General features: G+C 36.5%; 1 protein-coding gene across 10 annotated transcripts in view; it reads right to left on the bottom strand.

Moving 5' to 3' along the window:
- Nucleotides 1-21,008, bottom strand: part of CNKSR2 (connector enhancer of kinase suppressor of Ras 2) — a 256,308-nt gene that overhangs the window by 58,795 nt on the left and 176,505 nt on the right. For all 10 annotated transcript variants that reach the window (XM_023633518.2, XM_070257233.1, XM_070257235.1 and 7 more), the window contains 2 exons: nt 2,443-2,491; nt 1,857-2,029 (listed from right to left, as the gene is read on the bottom strand). In XM_023633518.2, the coding sequence (XP_023489286.1) occupies nt 1,857-2,029; nt 2,443-2,491 (222 nt within the window). The remainder of the gene's footprint in view (nt 1-1,856; nt 2,030-2,442; nt 2,492-21,008) is intronic.

Genomic DNA, 21,008 nt, shown 5'->3' with positions numbered 1-21,008 from the left:
TCTCAAAGAACAAAAATAGAGATTCTCAATTCTTTCAGTGTCTGTGTACGTGTATATGTATACATATGTAAAACAACAAAAATTTGGTGCTAGTGATAGTGACTAAAATATGTGTGTTATAAAAAAGAGCAGTAATATAATTTTTTCAATATTTTTCAATGTTTGAATATTTTTTTCCTTCCAATCTTGGGGTGAATAAAATAGTTTCAAATCTCTTTCTCAGATTGGATTTCTATCATGTTACCTTTCATGTCTTTAATTTAAAAATTTTAAATTTTGAACAATTTTAAATATTTTTGGGGTAGTTATTATCTCCCCATAATGATGTGATACGGGATTTCTACAATTCTCCTAAAAAAAAAAAATCACACATACTAGGGTATTTCTTGCAATGTATACTACGAAATTATTCACTCACCTCTCATAAGGCCAACACAGTAATAATAACTCTCTGATTGAAATTTAGCTACTGTTCAACAAAAAGGGCCACAATTTTTTATTGCTTAAACTTTGGAAGACAGAATATAATTTAGCATACAGCAGACAAATCTACCAGTGACCTTAAAATAAAGGGAAACATAGAGACTCTATATTTTGATACTACTTCATTGGCATATAAGAAGTGTTTAATATATATCTGTTAAAAGAAAACGTAGGCAAAATTATGGTTTGTTTACTATATCTAAGACAAGACAACTTATTAAAATAGAAGATTTTTTAGTGTAATTGCCACAAAAAAATATCAAAAGTATGGAAAATAAACCCTTCTAGATAGATAATATAGACATTTATATTAAATAGCAAAATATTAATTCAGGATTTTAAAATGAAATAAGAGGTCAATTTGAAAAATATTAGTCATAGCATGTGTTTATCAAGTACTTAGTTTGTGCCAGGCATTGTTCTGACATACCATGACCACGAACTAACCTAACAGCCTGTCCAGAGAACACAAACTTCTCTTGATACTGTATGTTATAATCATAGGCATAATAATGGTGTTAAATTATATTTCAAAAATTAATCTTCAAATGCAAATTGAATAATGTCTTAATAGTATTCTATAAGACTATTTAGCCAGCACACAATATTAAATGTGTATTTTTTGAGAAAACAAGTTAACAATGAAATTATGGTTTAAAATAACTTAGTAAGGTGAACTGATGAATGGCTATGGCAAAGGAATCAAAGAAAATGTAGAGTCAAGGGACTATCGATGAATAAGGTATACTCTTGAGTATCTGTTGTGACATGTGACAGGTTGTGATATAATTACTCTGGATATAAATCTGTTTACTGCAAATGAAACAGGAAATCATAAGAACAATTTAAATGTATTATATACACTCCCTCTCCCCACAATTGGGCCAAATAAAATGAATACCTGCAGATTTTCAAAACTAGTCTGTTCATTTTTTCTTGAAGAAAAACTGAAATAAATTCAGGTGACATTAATTTGCTTAAATTACTAAAGGACTTCCTCCCCCAGAAAAACAAACAGAAAAAAATTTTAAACTTTGAACAAAAGCAAGACATTTAAAAATCTATATCAAATTTCCATGTATAATCCTTTTAGCAAAGCTACCGCTTTTAGGTATTTTTAATTAGATACACAGAATCTGACTATACTTTATCCTTGCTTCAGCTATGTTGCTACATTAGAATAACTGAGACAATTATATTTCCAGAACCCCAAAATGAAATAATTTTAAGAAGACAGATTGAAAAATAACTAGCAGAAGTCTCCTGAATTAGCCTTAAGGCGATTATATGATTTTAAAACCTAAGTCTCAAAATGGCTATTCTTTTGGCTACAGGTAGAAAATGATGAGAAAATAAAACATGCTTTATCTTACCTCTTCATTAATATACCAGTATAAGGATGCATCCTTTAGGACAAACCAGTATTTCTTCCATTTCTGTGAAAAATAACTCTTCGCATCTTTCTTTTTCCAAAGCCAGCCCTCACAGTCACCACGGCCAAGATCTTTGCAAGAAATTCGTCTTTTGCTCTTGCCAGCTATAGGACCTAAAGATAAATAGGTAAAAATGCTCTTTAAATTTTGTACAGGTGTGAAGGTAGATTATTTATAGATCGCAAAAATAAATCTGGGTACTTAACAAATTTAAAAATTCTTATTTTCACATTGTATCAGAATAGAAAATTATGGAAATCTTTAATACCTTTTCCCCTACATAAGTGACATACAATTTAATCAGAAGTGTGTAATCCCAGTCTTAACAGCTGTTGAGATCATTTGTTGTAAAAGGTACCTCGTACCATAATTGACCTGAAGGAGAAGCGGGTCTTGGCAGCGTTTGCACTAGGGGGTTGTGCTCTTCCAAACCACACTGGGCTCAGGCCGGAAAGGATGGGTGATGTGTGCTGGTGATTATCACAGGGCAAACTAAGCAGGTAAATGTTTTATTTCCTTCTCTTACCTTTGTTTTTCTTCTTTGATTTGTGCTGCAGAGAAGACTGCTGAAATGTCTGAAATCAAAGATAAGGAAGAACGTTATCTGATACTCAGGGCACTATCGGGAGTGCCAGCATGCTGCACAGAACTCAAGAGCTAAAGGATGGCTCTGAACCCCAGTCAGAGAAAGTACTTTCTCTTTCCAAAGCCTCAAAACAAATTCATATACATCATGCCACTGAACTTTCTAATCTCCCACGAAGCAGGAGAGGATATTATTTTTGTCCTTATTTTGTAGGCAGAGAAATTGGGGCACAAAGCAGTAGTTGAAACCAAGGGCTCTTACATATGCATACATATATATTCATACCTTTTTTAGGGGTTTATTGTGCTTTCCCAGGCAATATCTCATTTGATTTTCTAACAAACCATATGGAGCAGGCAGGCAAAGATGACTATCATTTGTTCCTTTGAAGTTCATTCTATTCCATAAGCCACTATCACCTACTGGATCTCGTAGGCACTCCCCCTCAGTCACTAACTATTTCAGCGCTTGGATCAATATTTTCTTCTCACACCTACTTCTGTCACTATTAATGGTGACTAATCTTCATGTAGGGGATGTCAGCACCTTGGCTCCTCAGTCGCTCATCTCCAGTGATCTTTACTTCTCCAAACCTCAGCTACCCACCCCCATGACCATATGTTTGTTATCTTCAGCATACTCCAACCACTGCCTCCATCATCTACATTTTACATAGTCCAATACTCCCAATCCAGCAATTTTTAGAAAATCTTCATTGAGGCATCCAATTCATTCACCTTACCACTGTTTTGTGCCTTTATTTTTCTTCTTCCGCTTGGTTTCCATGAGATATCATTACAATCATTCCCTTAAACCACACTCCTTGCATCATACTTGCCTAGTTCAACAACCACGCCAGTTAAACCCGCCTATCTGTCTACTCCATGCTAACTGCCGGAACAGCTTAATGTCTTAACAAAAAAACCCCACCACTGTATTGACTGGTCTAGCTTTCAATTAATGATTATAAGTCACTGGTTCTAGTCAGTCTACTAAGCCAGATTGTTCACTGGTATAATAAGGTTAATTATATTTATATGATTAACTAACTAACAGGGTAAGAGATTGCATGTGTAATTTTAATTCACAGACAATCCTTCAAAATGAATTTTAGGTAACAGATTCTTCTTTTTCTTTACAAAGGTTATGTCTGTACAGAGCAATTAGATTTTGTTCACATAAAACTTGCTGGTCTTGGTTTTATACTACAAATTCGTATTCCGTACCATACTTTCTCATTTAGTATCTTTGCTCATAAAATAACATCCTACTTATACAATCATGCACTGAATAATGACATTTTGGTCAACGACAGACCACATATACGATGATGGTCCTATAAGATTAGTACCTATTGTCTAGGTGTGCAGTAGGCTATACCATCTAGGTTTGTGTAAGTACACTCTATGAAGTTCGCAGTGATGAAATCACCTAATGAGGCATTTCTCAGAATGTGTCCCCATCATTAAGCAACGCATGACGGTATAATAATTTTGTTTTGTATATGATTTACCTAGTTCTCATGAATATAATATTATGGATGGATATCAGTCCTAAAGATAAGGATCAGATAATCTGCTGTCATACAGTGTAACCCAGAAATAATCGCCCAAGTGTCAAAGCCAAAAAAATATGTATGTATGCGGAGTGTGCGTGTGTGTATAAAACTTTGTAAGATCCATGGCTACAGAAATTCACAATCAATTTTGGAGAGAAAGCACAAAAGATAAAACCTATTATGCTGTGTTGATTTTCTTGAGTGCACTTTGCTTCAAAATAATAACGCAGGCTAGTGTGCTTAAGTACAGTTAATTTACATATAGTTATTTTCCCTAAATTGTTTGGCTGTAAAATTACTGATTGGGGTTTTTTTCCTTTTGTGTTTCCACAAGTAATCATTATAATTTTACAGCTCATTATTTTCAAAAATGACAAAGATGGGGGTGGTTTGTTTTTAGGAAGCTACATGAATAAGCTACAGCTCAAAAGAAATGAGTTATATAATGTACCTCCTATGCTTTTTGCATGCTATTCCTTAGAACATGGAAGTCTACTTTAAAATCTACACAAAAACATATTTTATGCTCTGCAAGTTTTCTTTTTAACACGATTATCTTTTCTTTCCCAATAAATATATTCTCATATCGACTGTCATTGCAGAATATAATCAGTGTACATATTACTGAAACCTAAGAGAGTTCTAGGCACACAATACAGATTTATCCATCATTCAAAGAAGCAAAGCCTTAGATGTCTCTTGTAAATATTGCAAATATTATGATGAAATTCTCTTAAGAGAGATTTCATTATTTTCCCAAGAGACGTGACATTTTCTAAAATGAAAAAGTTATAATTGAATTACATTAATTAAAATTAAATAACTGAATTATATGCTTTTGAAAGTAATGGCAAAAACAATGAAAACTACAGTTAAGGAAATAGGTCTCTGTAAGTTACTGTAGCAAGCCTGAGGCTGCTATCTTAGAAGAACCTGCTTAAAAGGTTGGCTCTCTGCTAGCATCTGAGAACTTGGCTGGTAAACAGGTCCCTATACGGACATGAAGCTTCTCTAAGTAATAAGACTGTCTTGCCCACCTGGGGACTAAACACCTTCTTTCCTTTTGGGAGTCTGAAAATTTTGAAGTCGCTATGCAGAAGGTGCCTATGTGACCAATCCAATAAAATCCTCGGGTGCTAAGACTTTAATGGGCTTCCCTGGGCAGAGACACTACACACATGTGACTGCATTTTTGCTGCTGGGGGGAGAGTATACTCTGCAAGATCTGTCACGAGAGGGAGAGAAAGCACAGGAAGCCTGCACATGGATTTTTCCAGATTCCTTGGGTGTCTTTTTTCCTTACTGATCTGGCTGTATATATCCTTGCTGTGTCACTATAATAAATCTTAGCTGTGGGTAGAACTATATGTTGAGTCTTACGAGTCCTTCTAGCAAATCACTGGACATGTGGGTGATCTTGGAGACTCCTGAAATAGCCTCATATTCAAAAGACTCCTTACAAATTATATTAGAAATTGTTCATCATTCATATACATAAGCTCCTGACAGTGAAAATTTCCTCATGTCATCAGCAAGTGTGATTAAGTATCCCAAGGTGCAAATTTATAATCCTGTGTAGTCTTTTCCAGTAAAACTGATGGAATTATTCATTCTGAGTGACATATACTTAATTGGTATAATTTTTTTTCAGTTTCTAATGATATCATGAAAAATTTAATAAGAGCAAAACATTAAGAAGAGACACATGACTATAATGGATAACAGCAGATCATACAAGGTGCTATGACTAACTGAAAAAAAAAAAAGAGGCCTGGAATCTTTGCTTCCATGATAATGAATGTTTTCCTTATGAAAGTGAAAATTTATAATATATTTTATTTCTGTACTTTTCTTATTAGCTTCAGATCACCCTTGTTCCAGGTCCATGCTCAAGTGAGTATATCCTTTAGAAGTTCTTTCACAGCAGTCTGTGAACAGCAAACTCTTCTAGATCTTTATGTTTTGGAGTGAAAATAAAAAAATCCTTCACTCTTCAATAGCTTAGCTGGGTATAGAATTTTGAGTTGAAAATAACTTAGCAATTTGAACATGTTACTTTATTTTCTTTTGGCATCCATTGTTGCTCTGAAGACATCTGTAGCTACTCTCTCATTTGTTTTAATTTGTCTTTAGTCTATGGTTTTTAAATTATTTTTCTCTTTATCCCTGATATTCTGCAATTGCACTATGATGTCTAGTTATAATTTATTTTAATTAATCCTACTTAGCATTCATTGTGTTGTACTTGAAGGCATTATTTCGTTAATTCTGAAAACTCTCAGGTATTATCTCTTCAAATGTTTTGTTTACTAGTCTGTCTCTTTTTTCCCTAGACATACACTGGCACCTCTCAATTTATCATCCACGTATCTTTCATATTTTTTATCCTTCCATATTTCTGCAATGTTTTTTAGGTGAATTCATTCTGCTCTCTTCCAATTTCCCAATATTCTCTCTGATTGTATCCAGTATAAAGTTGATCCTATCTATAGAGTGTTTACTTCACTGGCTATATTTTACATATCCAGGATGTCTAGCTGGTATTGGTTCTTCTGAATATCCACTGTTTTTAATCATTCTGTTATTATTTCAAAATTTACTTTAAGGGCTTTTGTGGATTCCCCATACTTTGCATTTAGTAAGGAAAGAATCACCTTTATAGAAGTCATAGCTCTGGTCAGTGGTTGTATCTTTATTCAACCTCCTTCCTCAAGGGTAAGGAAGCTCTGCTTGCCTTCCCAGTTGGTTTAACCCAGTGAGTCAATCTGCAGTTTTCCGACATAGTGGTCCATCTGTTCTGATACACATCAGACTCCCACTCATCTCTATCTCCTTCTGGACTCAGAGCCTACCAGGTATGTGGTTTTAGTTCCCATTTACCACTGAGCAATTTTGTTCTTTTTTCTGGTCCTTGGAGACTAGATTTCGTTTTTGACCCTGACTAAAGCATAAACTCACAATGCTTATTCACCAACAAAAAACAGATATCTTTTGTAAGCATTTGTGAAGGTCGATTCCCTTAAAAAACATATTTTTACCTTATTTCCTAAATCATAACTCAATAAAATCTTTCTAATATCTTCATTAGCACTTTCTGCTCATTGTAGTGAGCATCTGGGTGAAAGTTCTTTGAACATTCTCTCTAAGAATGTCTATAAATTCTGATCTTTAGCAAGTTAAGAACTCCTATCATCAGCCGGGACTTCTTGGGTGAGCTGTAGGCTAACTCAACAGATTTAATGTGTACAAAACTGAGCTGATGATATCCACTACCTATCAACCAAATCTGCTCCTCTCCTAGTCTTCTATACCTTAGTAAATGGCAATCCCATTTCCCTCCACAATGACTCACAATCTTGATTCTTTTCTTTCTCTTAGATCCCACCGCCAATCCACCAGAAGGCTATATTAGTTCCACCTTCAAACATTGTTTTTTTTACAATATGTCTTTTTCTTGCTACTTCTACTACTAGCTCCCTGGTCTAAGCCACCATCACCCTTCACCTGGATCACTGAAATATCTCCTCATGGTTCTCCCTGCCTCTGCTTTTACCTCCTCTATGTTGAGCACAAGGAGCCATTCAAATATGATTTGAATCATGTCATTCCTCTACATGAAACTCTCCAACGGCTCCTCACCTCACTCTGAATAAATGTCCAAATCCTTCCAATAACCTTGAAGGCCCTGTATTACCTGGCCTCTGTTATCTTTGCCTCCTGCCCCTACCCTAACTTTGCTCCAGTCATACTTGCTGTTCTTAGATCATGCCAAATAGAGTCTCATCTTAGGGCCTAAGTAAACCCTTGCTGTTTCCTCTGTCTGAAATGGTCTTTGCCCAGATATTATTGTGGCTTACTGCCTTACCTTCTTCAGATCATTACTCAAATGCTTCTTTTTTGTTAGTTCTTCCCAGGCTTGCCTATCTAAAATTGTTATCCTTACTGCCCTCAACACTTCCTGTTTTCCTTCCCTGCTTTATTTCTCTCCTTAGCACTTAGTATTATTGAAAGTACTTATATTTCTTGTTTATTACCCAGCCTTCCCTCCAAATATAAACTGCACGTAAGAAGAGGAATTCCGTCTATTTTATGCACTGTTTTATCTTCTGCCTAGAACATGGCCTAGCACAGAGGAGGTGCTCCCTAAAGACTGGCTGCATGAACGAAAATTGAGCAAACTATCAGTAAAGGGCATAGGATGTAGTCTTAATTAGTTGTTTTAACCAGAAGTCTTTCATCAGGAAATAAATGAGCCAGGTGTCTTTTCTCTAGTAATCCATGTAAAACATATTACTGAAAGTTCTGTTGTTTAGTAGGCTGTTTATTTTGTACATAAGAAAATATTCCTTTTTATCCAATCTCCTTTAGCATTACTTGCACTGACATTGTCTTAGTGCACTCAACAGATAAAATTTGAATTCAAGATGTGACTGGCAAAAGTACGTTAAATCTGTGTCAAAAGATATTTATGCAAATAATTATATGAATTATGAATGGATGTGTTGAAATCATAATTCTATCCACAGAAATAGAATGCTAAAATAAAAGGCCATTATGAAAGTATTGTTGATCCTCTTCTTAACCATGGCAATGCAAGCAATAGTATTCTGTTTGGCTATAAAAGATCCCTTTTTCAGACGTTTGCCTGAAAAGACTATTTGTCTTCCATTTTGTCCACAGATGTTCTCTTCAAACTCCATTCCCCCCTCTTCTAGATGAGGAAATGTGGGGGAGGGTAATTTGGGTCATTCTTATCCTGCAACTTTCAGAAGCACTTACTTTAATTGTAGAAGAAAATGACAGTTTCTGTGTTACATTTTGAAAGCTCAGCTACTATTAAATTCTTCTCAAGTTGCAAATTGCAATCAAATTTTGCAATCAAAATACTCTCTTGTTGCAACATAGTAACTTCCTCTTACTGTAATTTTCTGCAAAGTTCCAAGATTCTTCAGTGAGTAGTCAAACAAAGCTTATTTCTTATACATAAGAAAAGAAGGTGCTTAGCAATTTGAAAACACTTGGGATAAATGATAGCTAACTCCACATATTTCATTTTTTTAATTAAAAAATACACAAAAGCCTTTGAGATTTAAATATTTCACAAAGAAAACTATTTTCTCATACTTTCCCATTACTGTATGTCAGCAGAAAAAGTCTAAATATGAGCAAGTGGGGTAAGATGCTAATGGGACCAAACAGTAATGAAGAAATCTTCCACTTACAAGAAATAACAGCATAGAGTTAGACAAGTTTGCCATTGCTGATGGCCTTACCCATTCCGGTGCATGAGAAAGAAACTCTGAGCTGAGTGGGGCAAGGATGAGGCAGTGCACGCACATAGGGTCTTTGAGTGCGGTGGGATGAGGTTGCTCTGGATTCTGTCTGAAGTTAACCTGACTTTATATTAACTGAAAATGGCTCCATATGCACTAAAAAGTAAGTGTGCTTTTTTTAAAAAAATAAGCATGCTAATAAATTAGCAGTCAAACAAAAGCAAAAGGGCAGTAAATGGGGGGATTTAGAGAAGGTCAGTCAAACTCATTAGGTTGGGCAGAGTCAATGCTTCATCAAAAGAATATCATGGAATATCAGATTCTGAAGAAAAGAGGTGACTGCATCTTATACAGGATCCCATAAGGTGATTCCCCTTTTCCTAAGAAGTGATAAGGTAGGAAGAAGAGGAGTGATTAGTGTTGAGTAGTTGGGAAGAGTAACAAGAATCACCACCCCTGGAAAACAGAAACTGTCATTCTTGGATCATAATAATTATCATTTACTGAAGGCTTATGTGTCAGGCACAGTAACAGGCACTCTATATCAGTTATCAATCTTAATCCTTACAATAAATCTGTGAAGTGGTTATTATTAACCTCATTTTAAAGAAGAGAAAACTGAGACACAGAATACGTAAACAACTTGCTCTGGACCACACAGGTAGTGGCACAAAGTTCAAACCAAGGTCTATCAATCCCAAAATCTCTTCTCCTAAGCACTCTGTGCAGTACTGCCTCCCAAGTACATATTCTGAACTCATAGTAACGATGGGAGAGAAAAGAAAAACAGCTTCTGATACGAAGACATCCATTTATGAAAACCTCCTATGACATGTGATATAAGTACATTGCTATGTGGGAAGAAAGGATTCTATAAAACAGGAAGATATTAAGGATAACACTTATATTAATGCAGATAATTCAAACCAGTAACACATTACCAAACTCTAATTTTCATGTTTTTGTCAATTGTAATTATCAAGTTATACTGAACTGTGGGTTTAAAAAACATCTGTAGTTTTTTTGGGTAGCAACCATTAATCATAATATTTTCATGAGAGGAAGGCTCATGTTAACATTTTAATTTTGCAAATGAGATAGAAACTAAGGTACAGAAAGATAATAAGGCTCAGCCAAGTTAGACAAGGATGGGACTGCAATCACATTTTATTCCAAACCTATTAACAGTGTTAATTGAACTCAGTGCAATTAAAAAACCCTATGTCAATACTGATGAGAAAACCAGTGATCCAAATAAAGCAGGCCTGCTCTCCACTAATTCTTTACAAAGGAGAAATCTCTTGGAGCTGATTCATTGTTATGCACTTTTTCACCAGATACACTGCTGATTATTATGCAATGCCTTAAAATTACTTGGTTCAGGGTCTGGAGACCAGTGCTTAAGTTGGCGCACTCTGCTTTGGTGGCCCTGGGCTCACCAGTTCGGATTCTGGGCACAGACCTACGCACCACTCATCAAGCCATACTGTGGTGGCGTCCCACATAGAAGAACTAGAATGACCTACAACTAGGATATACAACTATGTACTGGGGGACTTTGGGGAAAGAAGAAAAAAAAAAAAGAAAGAAAAGAAAAAGATTGGCAACAGATGTTAGCTCAGAGTCAATCATCCTCACCTAAAAAAGAAAAAATTACTTGGTTCACTTTCTCAAGATGTGGTTTTTAACTACTGTGTTAGTTTCTAAGTAGGCAGAAACCATCTGATTAGCTCACCACTTTATACTCAACTCCCAGCGCAGGACCTAACATACAATTATCTGTTGAAAGCATGAATCAAGCACTTGCTGACCATCTACGTGTTCGGGACATGGAGGCTACGAGTTATGGCATATCATAAGCAGTCTGTCAGCACATCCTTTCTACACTCCCTTCAAAACATATCCAGAGTCCAACCCTTCTCACCACTTCCACTTTACCACCCAGGGCTAAGCCATTATCAACTCTCACTTGAATTGACCTGATCCTATCCTATCTTGCCTCCCCGCTCCCACACTAACCCACAGCCCCTCTAGTCTGTTCTCAACACACCAGCTGGAGTGATACATTTTGAATGTTTACGTTCAGCAAAAATGGAGGGCCTGGTACTGTGGAACAACAGTGTGGTAGGAATCAGGAGACCTGACTTCTAGTTCTCCATATTCCAGTACATAGTCCAGCTCTATGACTGTGGTCAAGTCACTATGCTACTTGCGAGATCAGGGATTTGGACCAGATATTCTTAGGCTATCTCACAGAGCACTAACTATACATGATCCTGACTTAAAAATGAAGGGAGGGGCCGGCCTGGTGGCACAGCAGTTAAGTGTGCACAGTCTGCTTCGGCAGCCCAGGGTTCACTGGTTTGGATTCCGGGTGCAGACATGGCACCACTTGGCAAGCCATGCTGTAGTAGGCGTCCCACATAGAAAGTGGAGGAAGATGGGTACGGATATTAGCTCAGAGCCAGTCTTGCTCAGCAAAAAGAGGAGGATTGGAAGATGTAGCTCAGGGCTAATCTTCCTCAAAAAAAAAAAAAAAAAAAGAAGGGGAAAATGGCTAGTCACCAATGTACATCCAATTATTGATGTTTTAGGAATTATGTATACCTGTAATCAGTGTCAGTCTTAACACTTACCACTAGATTATTCATTGAAAGGCACTTGGTTTATGTTTAAGCTCCACCATGTATGGAAATAACTTATCATCAGTCATATCAGATACAGCTATTTTTGGGTGCTTGATTAATGTGTACAATTAACATAGATTTTGCACACAAGAGAGAGGCAGAAAGTCTGAACAGGTGAAAAGCAGAACTAGGGCAGTTCCTGCTCCTGACACTTCTGTTTAACAAACTGTCAACATCTGGGTGTCAGAGAAATCAGGGTAGGCTTGCCCATCTTTTGTGACAAAGAAATGTTTATGAACGGAAAAAACTGAGAGAACCAGATTCACCTCCTGAAGGCTATTCAATGACAAGGAAAAAATTATATGTAAAAGAAAATAGAGAAATAAGTAATATAAAAAGAATCATCTCTAATGAAGAATGCGTGAAACTAAGAATCTCAAATGAAGTCACTGTAAATGGCGTGATAGTTTTGTTAGCAATGATATGACTGAATCATAATTACTGAAAACTTTTTCTGGCTATTGACTTAGTTTTAATTTAAGAGAATCTGAAACTACACAGCTTTTTTTGTTACCTTTATTTTTAGGTTTGTTGCTCTGATACATTGTACATATTTTCTCATCATGAAGTTCTTTCTACATCAATGGGATTCATCCCAACAATGCTGGCTTTTATCTAAATACCTTTATATCTGAGAGTATATTTATATCGAGCTCTTATTCTGAGATTTTTGCTCTTATAGACTAGACAAGCTCTCTAAGACAACCACTTCAAATGTTTCTATATCTGCTAGTTTTGTTGGAGTTTTCTTTATCTGGAGATTTCGTTTCTTAAATCTTTCACAGAGAATACTGGATAAAAATAAAACAAGTTTAGAAAATTTTAAAAGTGACTATATGCAATTCATTTTATAATAAAGTAATTGAGAGAGAGAAATAATACTCTTCCTTCCCTTCCATACTGAACTATCCACTAGGACATGATTTTAAGACTAAAAAAGCAAAATTTGTTTTATGTAACAGAAGGGATAAAAAGAACTTGATGGGAAAATTTTTTTTTAACATTCTGTGTTTGCAGCAGGCATCAAATCATCATTACACTGTCAATTTAGATGGCATTTTTCCATAGTCCTCTCTGCAGTGCTAGGCTCATCCTGTAAATGAGAAAACTGAGTAACAGAAAGAAAACAATTTATGCAAGCTCGGATATCAAAAATTAAATTTCTGCAGGGCCTGACGTTTGCCGCCAGTTCTCCAGACTGATTGCCTCAAATGCACTTAGATTAGGTTTGGTTTGTTCTCAGCCCACTGGTGAGGACATTTTGATAGTAGGGCTGGAGGAAGGATGCTAAGGATATTCCTGCATTACCACAGTAGCAGACACAGTATCAGATACTTTACATACACTGTTATCATGGGGAGCCAAAGCTTTTACCCAGTTATAAAAATATATATGGGGGGGCCCAAAAAGGAGTAGAAAATACAATATCCTCAAAAATATTTTTATAACATGGTCTAGGTATATAGCCTTCTGGTACTCTTCCTCAAGAGCATGCAAAGAAATTCTTTAAAGAATTGTCTAATGTGTTTTATTAAGAAGAAATCTCTTCAGGTAAATTAGACATTTTATCCTAATTATTCTTTATATTAGTCAATCTTTTGACAGAAGATAGAAGACAATCTGAAGTTGTATTTCCCAATATACGCTTTGGGAAATTACGTCAGTAGGCTGTAGGGATGATAGCTTCAAAGAGGTGGGCTGCACCTTGAATCTACTCCAGATTTATGATAATTCAGAATTTTTCACTTTACCACTGATCCTCACATAGACTATCACCAGAGAATTTTCAAAGCAGGTTTTACCTGGTAGGCAGCTTCAGCGCCCATAGAAAAGGAAACCTCAATGTAGTGGTTTCCTACTATGTCATCTTAGCAAAGCTGGAACTGTGCATCTCAGAGTTCCCTTCTGTGTATGGTTCCAGTTAGGGTTGGCTGGCCACAACATACATTTGTGTGAATTTTGGAGAATACACGTGAAGCAGCAAGCCCTTATGCTCTGAAGATCCGCGTAGGGTGTTAGTCACTGCCTCAGCTCACACACAATGGCACTTTTCTGCTGGCTCATCTTGTTGGTATGGGTCAGCAGCCAGGCCTGCAACTCCTTCAGCTCCTCCAAGTCCTGGACTGGGAGCCTGTGAATCTCCATGGCAGAGGGCTCCAGCTTCATTGTTGAAGTTGGAGGCAGGGTTCCAGTTGTGCTCATGGGTTCTAGTTTGTCTTGCTCTCCCCAGCTTCACATCCAGATTTTCTTCATGACCACTGGCTCTGCTGAGGCGTCTTCACCAGTTCCTCAATTGAGTAAGATCTAGTCCTTCATTCCACGTCACTTAGTGCTTCTGCTTCCAATTGAACCCTAACCAATACACTTGTTAACGCCCAAAGAGGACATATATTTTAGTCCTAGAAGGTTTTCTGATTTGCTCATCAGAAAGTAAATTCTCCTCCATGTAAATAAACTAATTTCTTTTCCACATGGCGTTAAGAATAGTTACCATATGCCTAGCATAGTGGAAAAAATTTTGTACACAATATATGAAATAGTCAGGTGAGGTAAGTATTATTATCTTCCTTTTACTGATGAGAAACTGAGGTTCAGAAACGTGTCGGGGTTCATACAGCTGACTTAAAGCTCATTTCTACAACTACAACATTATTCTTGGCCATTTGAATCTTAGAAAAGATAATTCTCTTCTTTAACGTTGAGCCCTTTTACCTGGAAGTGGTTTAATACAAGAACAATTGTCTCCTGACGCCACTTCAAATTTATGATAATAAAAGAGAATATGAGAAGATAACTTATTCTCCTGTTTCCTATGGCAGGAAAGCTTGCATCTAGTTAATCTAAAATCTTTTGCATATAAAGAATAGGAAGTGAAACACCTTTTGCTCAACATACCAGATTGCTTTGGGTTCAAGTCTATTAGGATCCTGTTCTTGGCTTAACTTGATACTTGTAGAGATGTTAAGAAATAGATTTAGCAATATCATTTAGAACTGAGACTCTAGGTTGAGCCAAAAGCCAATGAAGAGTCCATGAAGACTGCAAACAATTTTAACATTGTTCTTGGAAAAGTTATCCTCAAGAAACTAGAATGTAACAGTAGTCAATAATTGTGCCTTAAACTTCATTCTCACATAAGATCTGGGCCAAAAGACCCAGATATGTAGTTTATTAAGAAGAATATTTCGATGAGATTTGGACATACACAGCAAATCATTAGGCCTATAGTTTTGTGGAATTAGAGGGTGGTGAAACTGTCAAGGGGGTAACACATTTGAGGAGTTGAGTGAAGAAAATAGTTTGATGTATAGGTTATGGCCCTTCAATCAAAAGAGGCTTTAGGGGCTGGCCCCGTGGCCGAGTGGTTAAAGTCACGTGCTCCGCTGCAGGCGGCCTAGTGTTTCGTTGGTTCGAATCCTGGGTGCGGACATGACACTGCTCATCAAACCACGCTGAGGCAGCGTCCCACATGCCACAACTAAAAAGGACCCACAACGAAGAATATACAACTATGTACTGGGGGACTTTGGGGAGAAAAAGGAAAAAAAATAAAATCTTTAAAAAAAAAAAAAAAGAGGCTTAATTTAAAGAGTTCTAGGGGTAAAATAATTTTACGACAGTTTTATGAAACTTGAGATGCCCGATTAAATAAGTTATGGTGGCGAGGTAATGTAGGCAGGGCTATTATGGGAGCAAAACAAGGCCTATTGCCAAAAAAATTTGAGGAAGTTTTCTGAGGTTATAAAACTGGGAGACACAGGTCTACAACATGAAAAAGAATGGGGCTTCTTTACCCCAAGGACAAACACAGACTCAGGGTGAAGGGGTGGAGGACAATACTTCAAGCAAATAGCAAGGAAAAAAGGGCAGGTGTTGCAATTCTCATATCAGACCAAGTGGATTTCAAAATAAGACAGGTAAAGAGAGACACAGAGGGACAATATATAATGATCAAAGGGACACTTCATCAAGAAGAAATAACGCTTATAAATATCTATGCACCCAACACAGGAGCACCAAGATTCATAAAGCAACTATTAACAGACCTAAAGGAAGATGTTAAAAACAACACAATAATAGTAGGGGACCTCAACACCCCACTCACATCAATGGACAGATCATCCAGACAGAAAGTCAACAAGGAAATAGTGGAGCTGAATGAAAAACTAAAACAATTGGACTTAATAGACATATATAGATCACTCCACCCTGAAAGAGCTGAATACACATTCTTAAGTGCACATGGAACATTCTCTAGGATAGACCATATGTTGGGAAACAAGGCAAGCCTCTACAAATTTAAAAAAATTGAAATAATAACAAGCATCTTCTCAGATCATAGTGCTATAAGGCTAGAAATTAATTACAAGAAAAAAGCTGAGAAAGGCACAAAGATGTGGAGACTAAACAACACACTACTGAACAAGCAATGGATCATTGAAGAAATTAAAGAAGAAATAAAAAAATACCTGGAAACAAATGAAAATGATAGCATGCCATACTAACTCATATGGGATACAGCAAAAGCTGTATTAAGAGGAAAATTCATCGCAATACAGGCACATCTTAACAAACAAGAAAAATCCCAAATAAGCAACCTTAAAGCACCCCTAACTGAACTAGAGAAAAAAGAACAAATGAAGCCCAAAGTCAGCAGAAGGAGAGAAATAATAAAAATCAGAGCAGAAATAAATACTATTGAAACGAAAAAGGCAGTAGAAAGGATCAATGAGACAAAGAGCTGGTCTTTTGAGAAGATAAATAAAACTGACAAACCACTAGTCAGACTTAGAAAGAAAAAAAGGGAGAAAGCTCAAATAAACAAAATCAGAAATGAGCGAGGAGAAATAACAACAGACTCTGCAGAAATACAACAGATTATAAGAGAATACTACAAAAAACTATATGCCAACAGAATGGATAACCTAGAGGAAATGGATAAATTCTTGGACTACTACAATCTCCCAAAGCTCACTCAAGAAGAGGCAGACAATTTGAACAGACCAACCACAAGGAAAGAGATTGAAACAGCAATCAAAAACATCCCAAAGAATAAAACCCCAAGACCAGATGGCTTTCCTGGGGAATTCTACCAAACTTTCAGAGAGGATTTAATACCTATCCTTTTCAAGCTATTCCAAAAAATTACAGAAGATGGAACACTTCCTAACACATTCTATGAAGCCAACATAACGCTGATACCAAAACCTGACAAGGACACCACGAAAAAAGAGAACTACAGGCCAATATCACTGATGAACGTAGATGCAAAAATTCTAAACAAAATTTTGGCAACCAGAATTCAGCAATTCATCAAAAGAATCATACATCAGGATCAGGCGGGATTCATACCAGAGACACAGGTATGGTTCAACATCCGCAAATCAATCAACGTGATACACCACATCAACAAACTGAGGAATAAAAACCACATGATCATCTCAATAGATGCAGAGAAGGCATTTGACAAGATCCAACAGCCATTTATGATAAAAACTCTGAATAAAATGGGCATAATACTACCTCAACATAACAAAGGCCATATACAACAAACCCATAGCCAACATCATACTCAATGGGCAAAAACTGAACGCCATCCCCCTGAAAACAGGAACAAGACAAGGATGCCCTCTATCACCACTCTTATTTAACATAGTACTGGAGGTCCTGGCCAGAGCAATCAGGCAAGAAAAAGGAATAAAAGGAATCCAAGTAGGGAGGGAAGAAGTGAAACTCTCGCTGTTTGCAGATGACATGATCTTATATATAGAAAACCCCAAAGAATCCATTGGAAAACTGTTACAAGTAAGCAACAACGACAGCAAAGTTGCAGGGTATAAAATCAATTTGCATAAATCAGTAGCATTTCTATACTCCAGTAATGAACCAACAGAAAAAGAACTCAAGAATACAACACCATTCACAATAGCAACAAAAAGAATAAAATACCTTGGGGTAAATTTAACCAAGGAAGTGAAGGACCTATATAATGAAAATTGCAAGGCCTTTCTGAGAGAATTGGATGACGACATAAGGAGATGAAAAGACATTCCATGTACATGGATTGGAAGAATAAACATAGTTAAAATGTCCGTTCTACCTAAAGCAATCTACAGATTCAACGCCATCCCAATCAGAATCCCAATGACATTCTTTACAGAATTAGAACAAAGAATCCTAAAATTCATATGGGGCAACAAAAGACCCCGAATTTCTAAAGCAATCCTGAGAAAAAAGAACAAAACAGGAGGTATCACAATCCCTGACTTCAAAACATACTACAAAGCTACAGTAATCAAAACAGCATGGTACTGGTACAAAAGTAGGTGCACAGATCAATGGAACAGAATTGAAAGCCCAGAAATAAAACCACACATCTATGGACAGCTTATCTTTGACAAAGGAGCTGAGGGCATACAACGGAGAAAAGAAAGTCTTTTCAACAAATGGTGCTGGGAAAACTGGAAAGCCACATGTTAAAGAATGAAAATTGACCATTCTTTTTCACCATTCACCAAAATAAACTCAAAATGGATCAAAGACCTAAAGGTGAGACCTGAAACCATAAGGCTTCTGGAAGAAAATGTAGGCAGTACACTCTTTGACATCAGTATTAAAAGGATCTTTTTGGACACCATGCCTTCTCAGAGAAGGGAAACAATAGAAAGAATAAACAAATGGGACTTCATCAGATTAAAGAGCTTCTTCAAGGCAAATGAAAACAGGATTGAAACAAAAAAACAACCCACTAACTGGGAAAAAATATTTGCAAGTCATATATCTGACAAAGGCTTAATATCCACAATGTATAAAGAACTCTCGCAACTCAACAACAAAACATCAAACAACCCAATCAAAAAATGGGCTGGAGACATGAACAGACATTTCTCCAAAGAAGATATACGGATGGCCAATAGGCACATGAAAAGATGCTCATCATCGCTGATCATCAGGGAAATGCAAATCAAAACTACACTAAGATATCACCTTACACCTGTTAGAATGACAAAAATATCTAAAACTAATAGCAACAAATGTTGGAGAGGTTGCGGAGAAAAAGGAACCCTCATACACTGCTGGTGGGAATGCAAACTGGTGCAGCCACTATGGAAAACAGTATGGAGATTCCTCAAAAAATTAAAAATAGAACTACCATACGATCCAGCCATCCCACTACTGGGTATTTATCCAAAGAGCCTGAAGTCAGCAATCCCAAAAGTCCTGTGCACCCCAATCTTTATTGCAGCACTGTTTACAATAGCCAAGACGTGGAAGCAACCTAAGTGTCCATCAACAGACGAATGGATAAAGAAGATGTGGTACATATATACAATGGAATACTACTCAGCTGCAAAACAGAACAAAATCATTCCATTTGCAATAACATGGATGGACCTTGAGAGAATTATGTTAAGTGAAATAAGCCAGTGAGAGAAGGACAATCTGTGTATGACTCCACTCATATGAGGAATTTAAAAATATGGACTAAGAACAGTTTAGTGGATACCAGGGGAAAGGTGGGGTGGGGGGGTGGGCACAAAGGGTGAAGTGGTGCACCTACAACATGACTGACAAACATTAATGTACAACTGAAATTTCACAAGATTGTAACCTATCAATAACTCAATAAAAAAAAAAAAAAAAAAGAATGGGGCTTCTTTAACCTGTCTGATTAAGGCAGGTATGTCCCCCAATAGTTCATGATTATTGACCTTAGCAACCAAGCTAAGGGCCACTCATCAGAATTTGTCTTATTTTTTCAAAGGCAAGAAAGAATTTGTAATAAGATTTAAATTTAATAAATTCATCTTAATAATTCCTAATCCAATTCTTTTGTGTCCTGTTTTGCATGATGCCTCACTAATTAAGCCAGATTTTGTGTTTTGCTTCCTGGCAGCCATTATCTAACCAGGAACTAGCAGAATCAGACCCAAATTTGTTTAAACATGACACTGAAAGGACTGGCTTCAGTTTACCAATAATCTGTTTTATACAGTGTGAGCAGAAATCTCTCAAGAGTAAGGGCATACTAGTGAACCTTTTTATTCTCTTTGTATAATGCTTAATTTATTAAAAAACAAATTTATGAAACAAAAATTTTTCAAAGATTTAAACAATATTTTCACAATTACTAAAATGTATAAATTTAATCAGTCTCAGGAATTCCATTAAGTCACAAGTCCTATACATTAAATCTTTGACAGCTGTAGGTTTGGTTCTTTCTTCAGTATTTCTTTTTTCTTTTTTTTGAGGAAGATTAGCCCTGAGCTAACTACTGCCAATCCTCCTCTTTTTGCTGAGGAAGACTGGCCCTGAGCTAACACCCATGCCCATTTTCCTCTACTTTAGACGTCGGAGCCTGCCACAGCACGGCTTTTGCCAAGCGGTGTCATGTCCGCACCTGGGATCTGAACTGGTGAACCCTGGGCCGCCGAGAAGCGGAATGTGTGAAATTAACCACTGCGCCACCAGGCTGGCCCTCTTTCTTCAGTATTTCTATACTTATTTTTCAAGAGTCTTAATGATTCATTTCCTTGAATAGTTATGGGACTATAACAGATCATCTATTTCATCTTGGGAGACTTTTGGTAGTTTGTGGGTTTTGAGGAACTGGTCCATTTCATCCAAACTGTTAAACTTAGGTGCACAGAGTTGTTCATAGTATTTCCTTGTTATTCGTTTAATGTCTATAGTGTTGGTACTCTTTCTTTCATTCCTGATATTGATTAATTTGAATCTTCTTTTTTTCCCTTTGTCAGTTTTGCTAGAGGTTTATCAATTTGTTTTTGATTTTTCAAAAAACTCATAGCTTTTGTTTTGATTTTCTCTATTGTTTTCCTGTTTTCAAATTTCATTGATTTCTGTTCTTCTCTTTATTGTCTTCATTCTGCTTATTTTTTGTTGTTCTTTTTCTCCTTTTATGAAGAGGGAGGTTAGACTATTGAGTTGACACTTTTCTCATTTTCTGATATAAGCATTTAGTACTAT

Source organism: Equus caballus, chromosome X, assembly GCF_041296265.1.
Source record: "Equus caballus isolate H_3958 breed thoroughbred chromosome X, TB-T2T, whole genome shotgun sequence".
Taxonomy (NCBI): domain Eukaryota; kingdom Metazoa; phylum Chordata; class Mammalia; order Perissodactyla; family Equidae; genus Equus; species Equus caballus.
The sequence above is the reverse complement of the archived record's forward strand: the minus strand, read 5'-3'. Positions and strand labels throughout refer to the sequence as shown.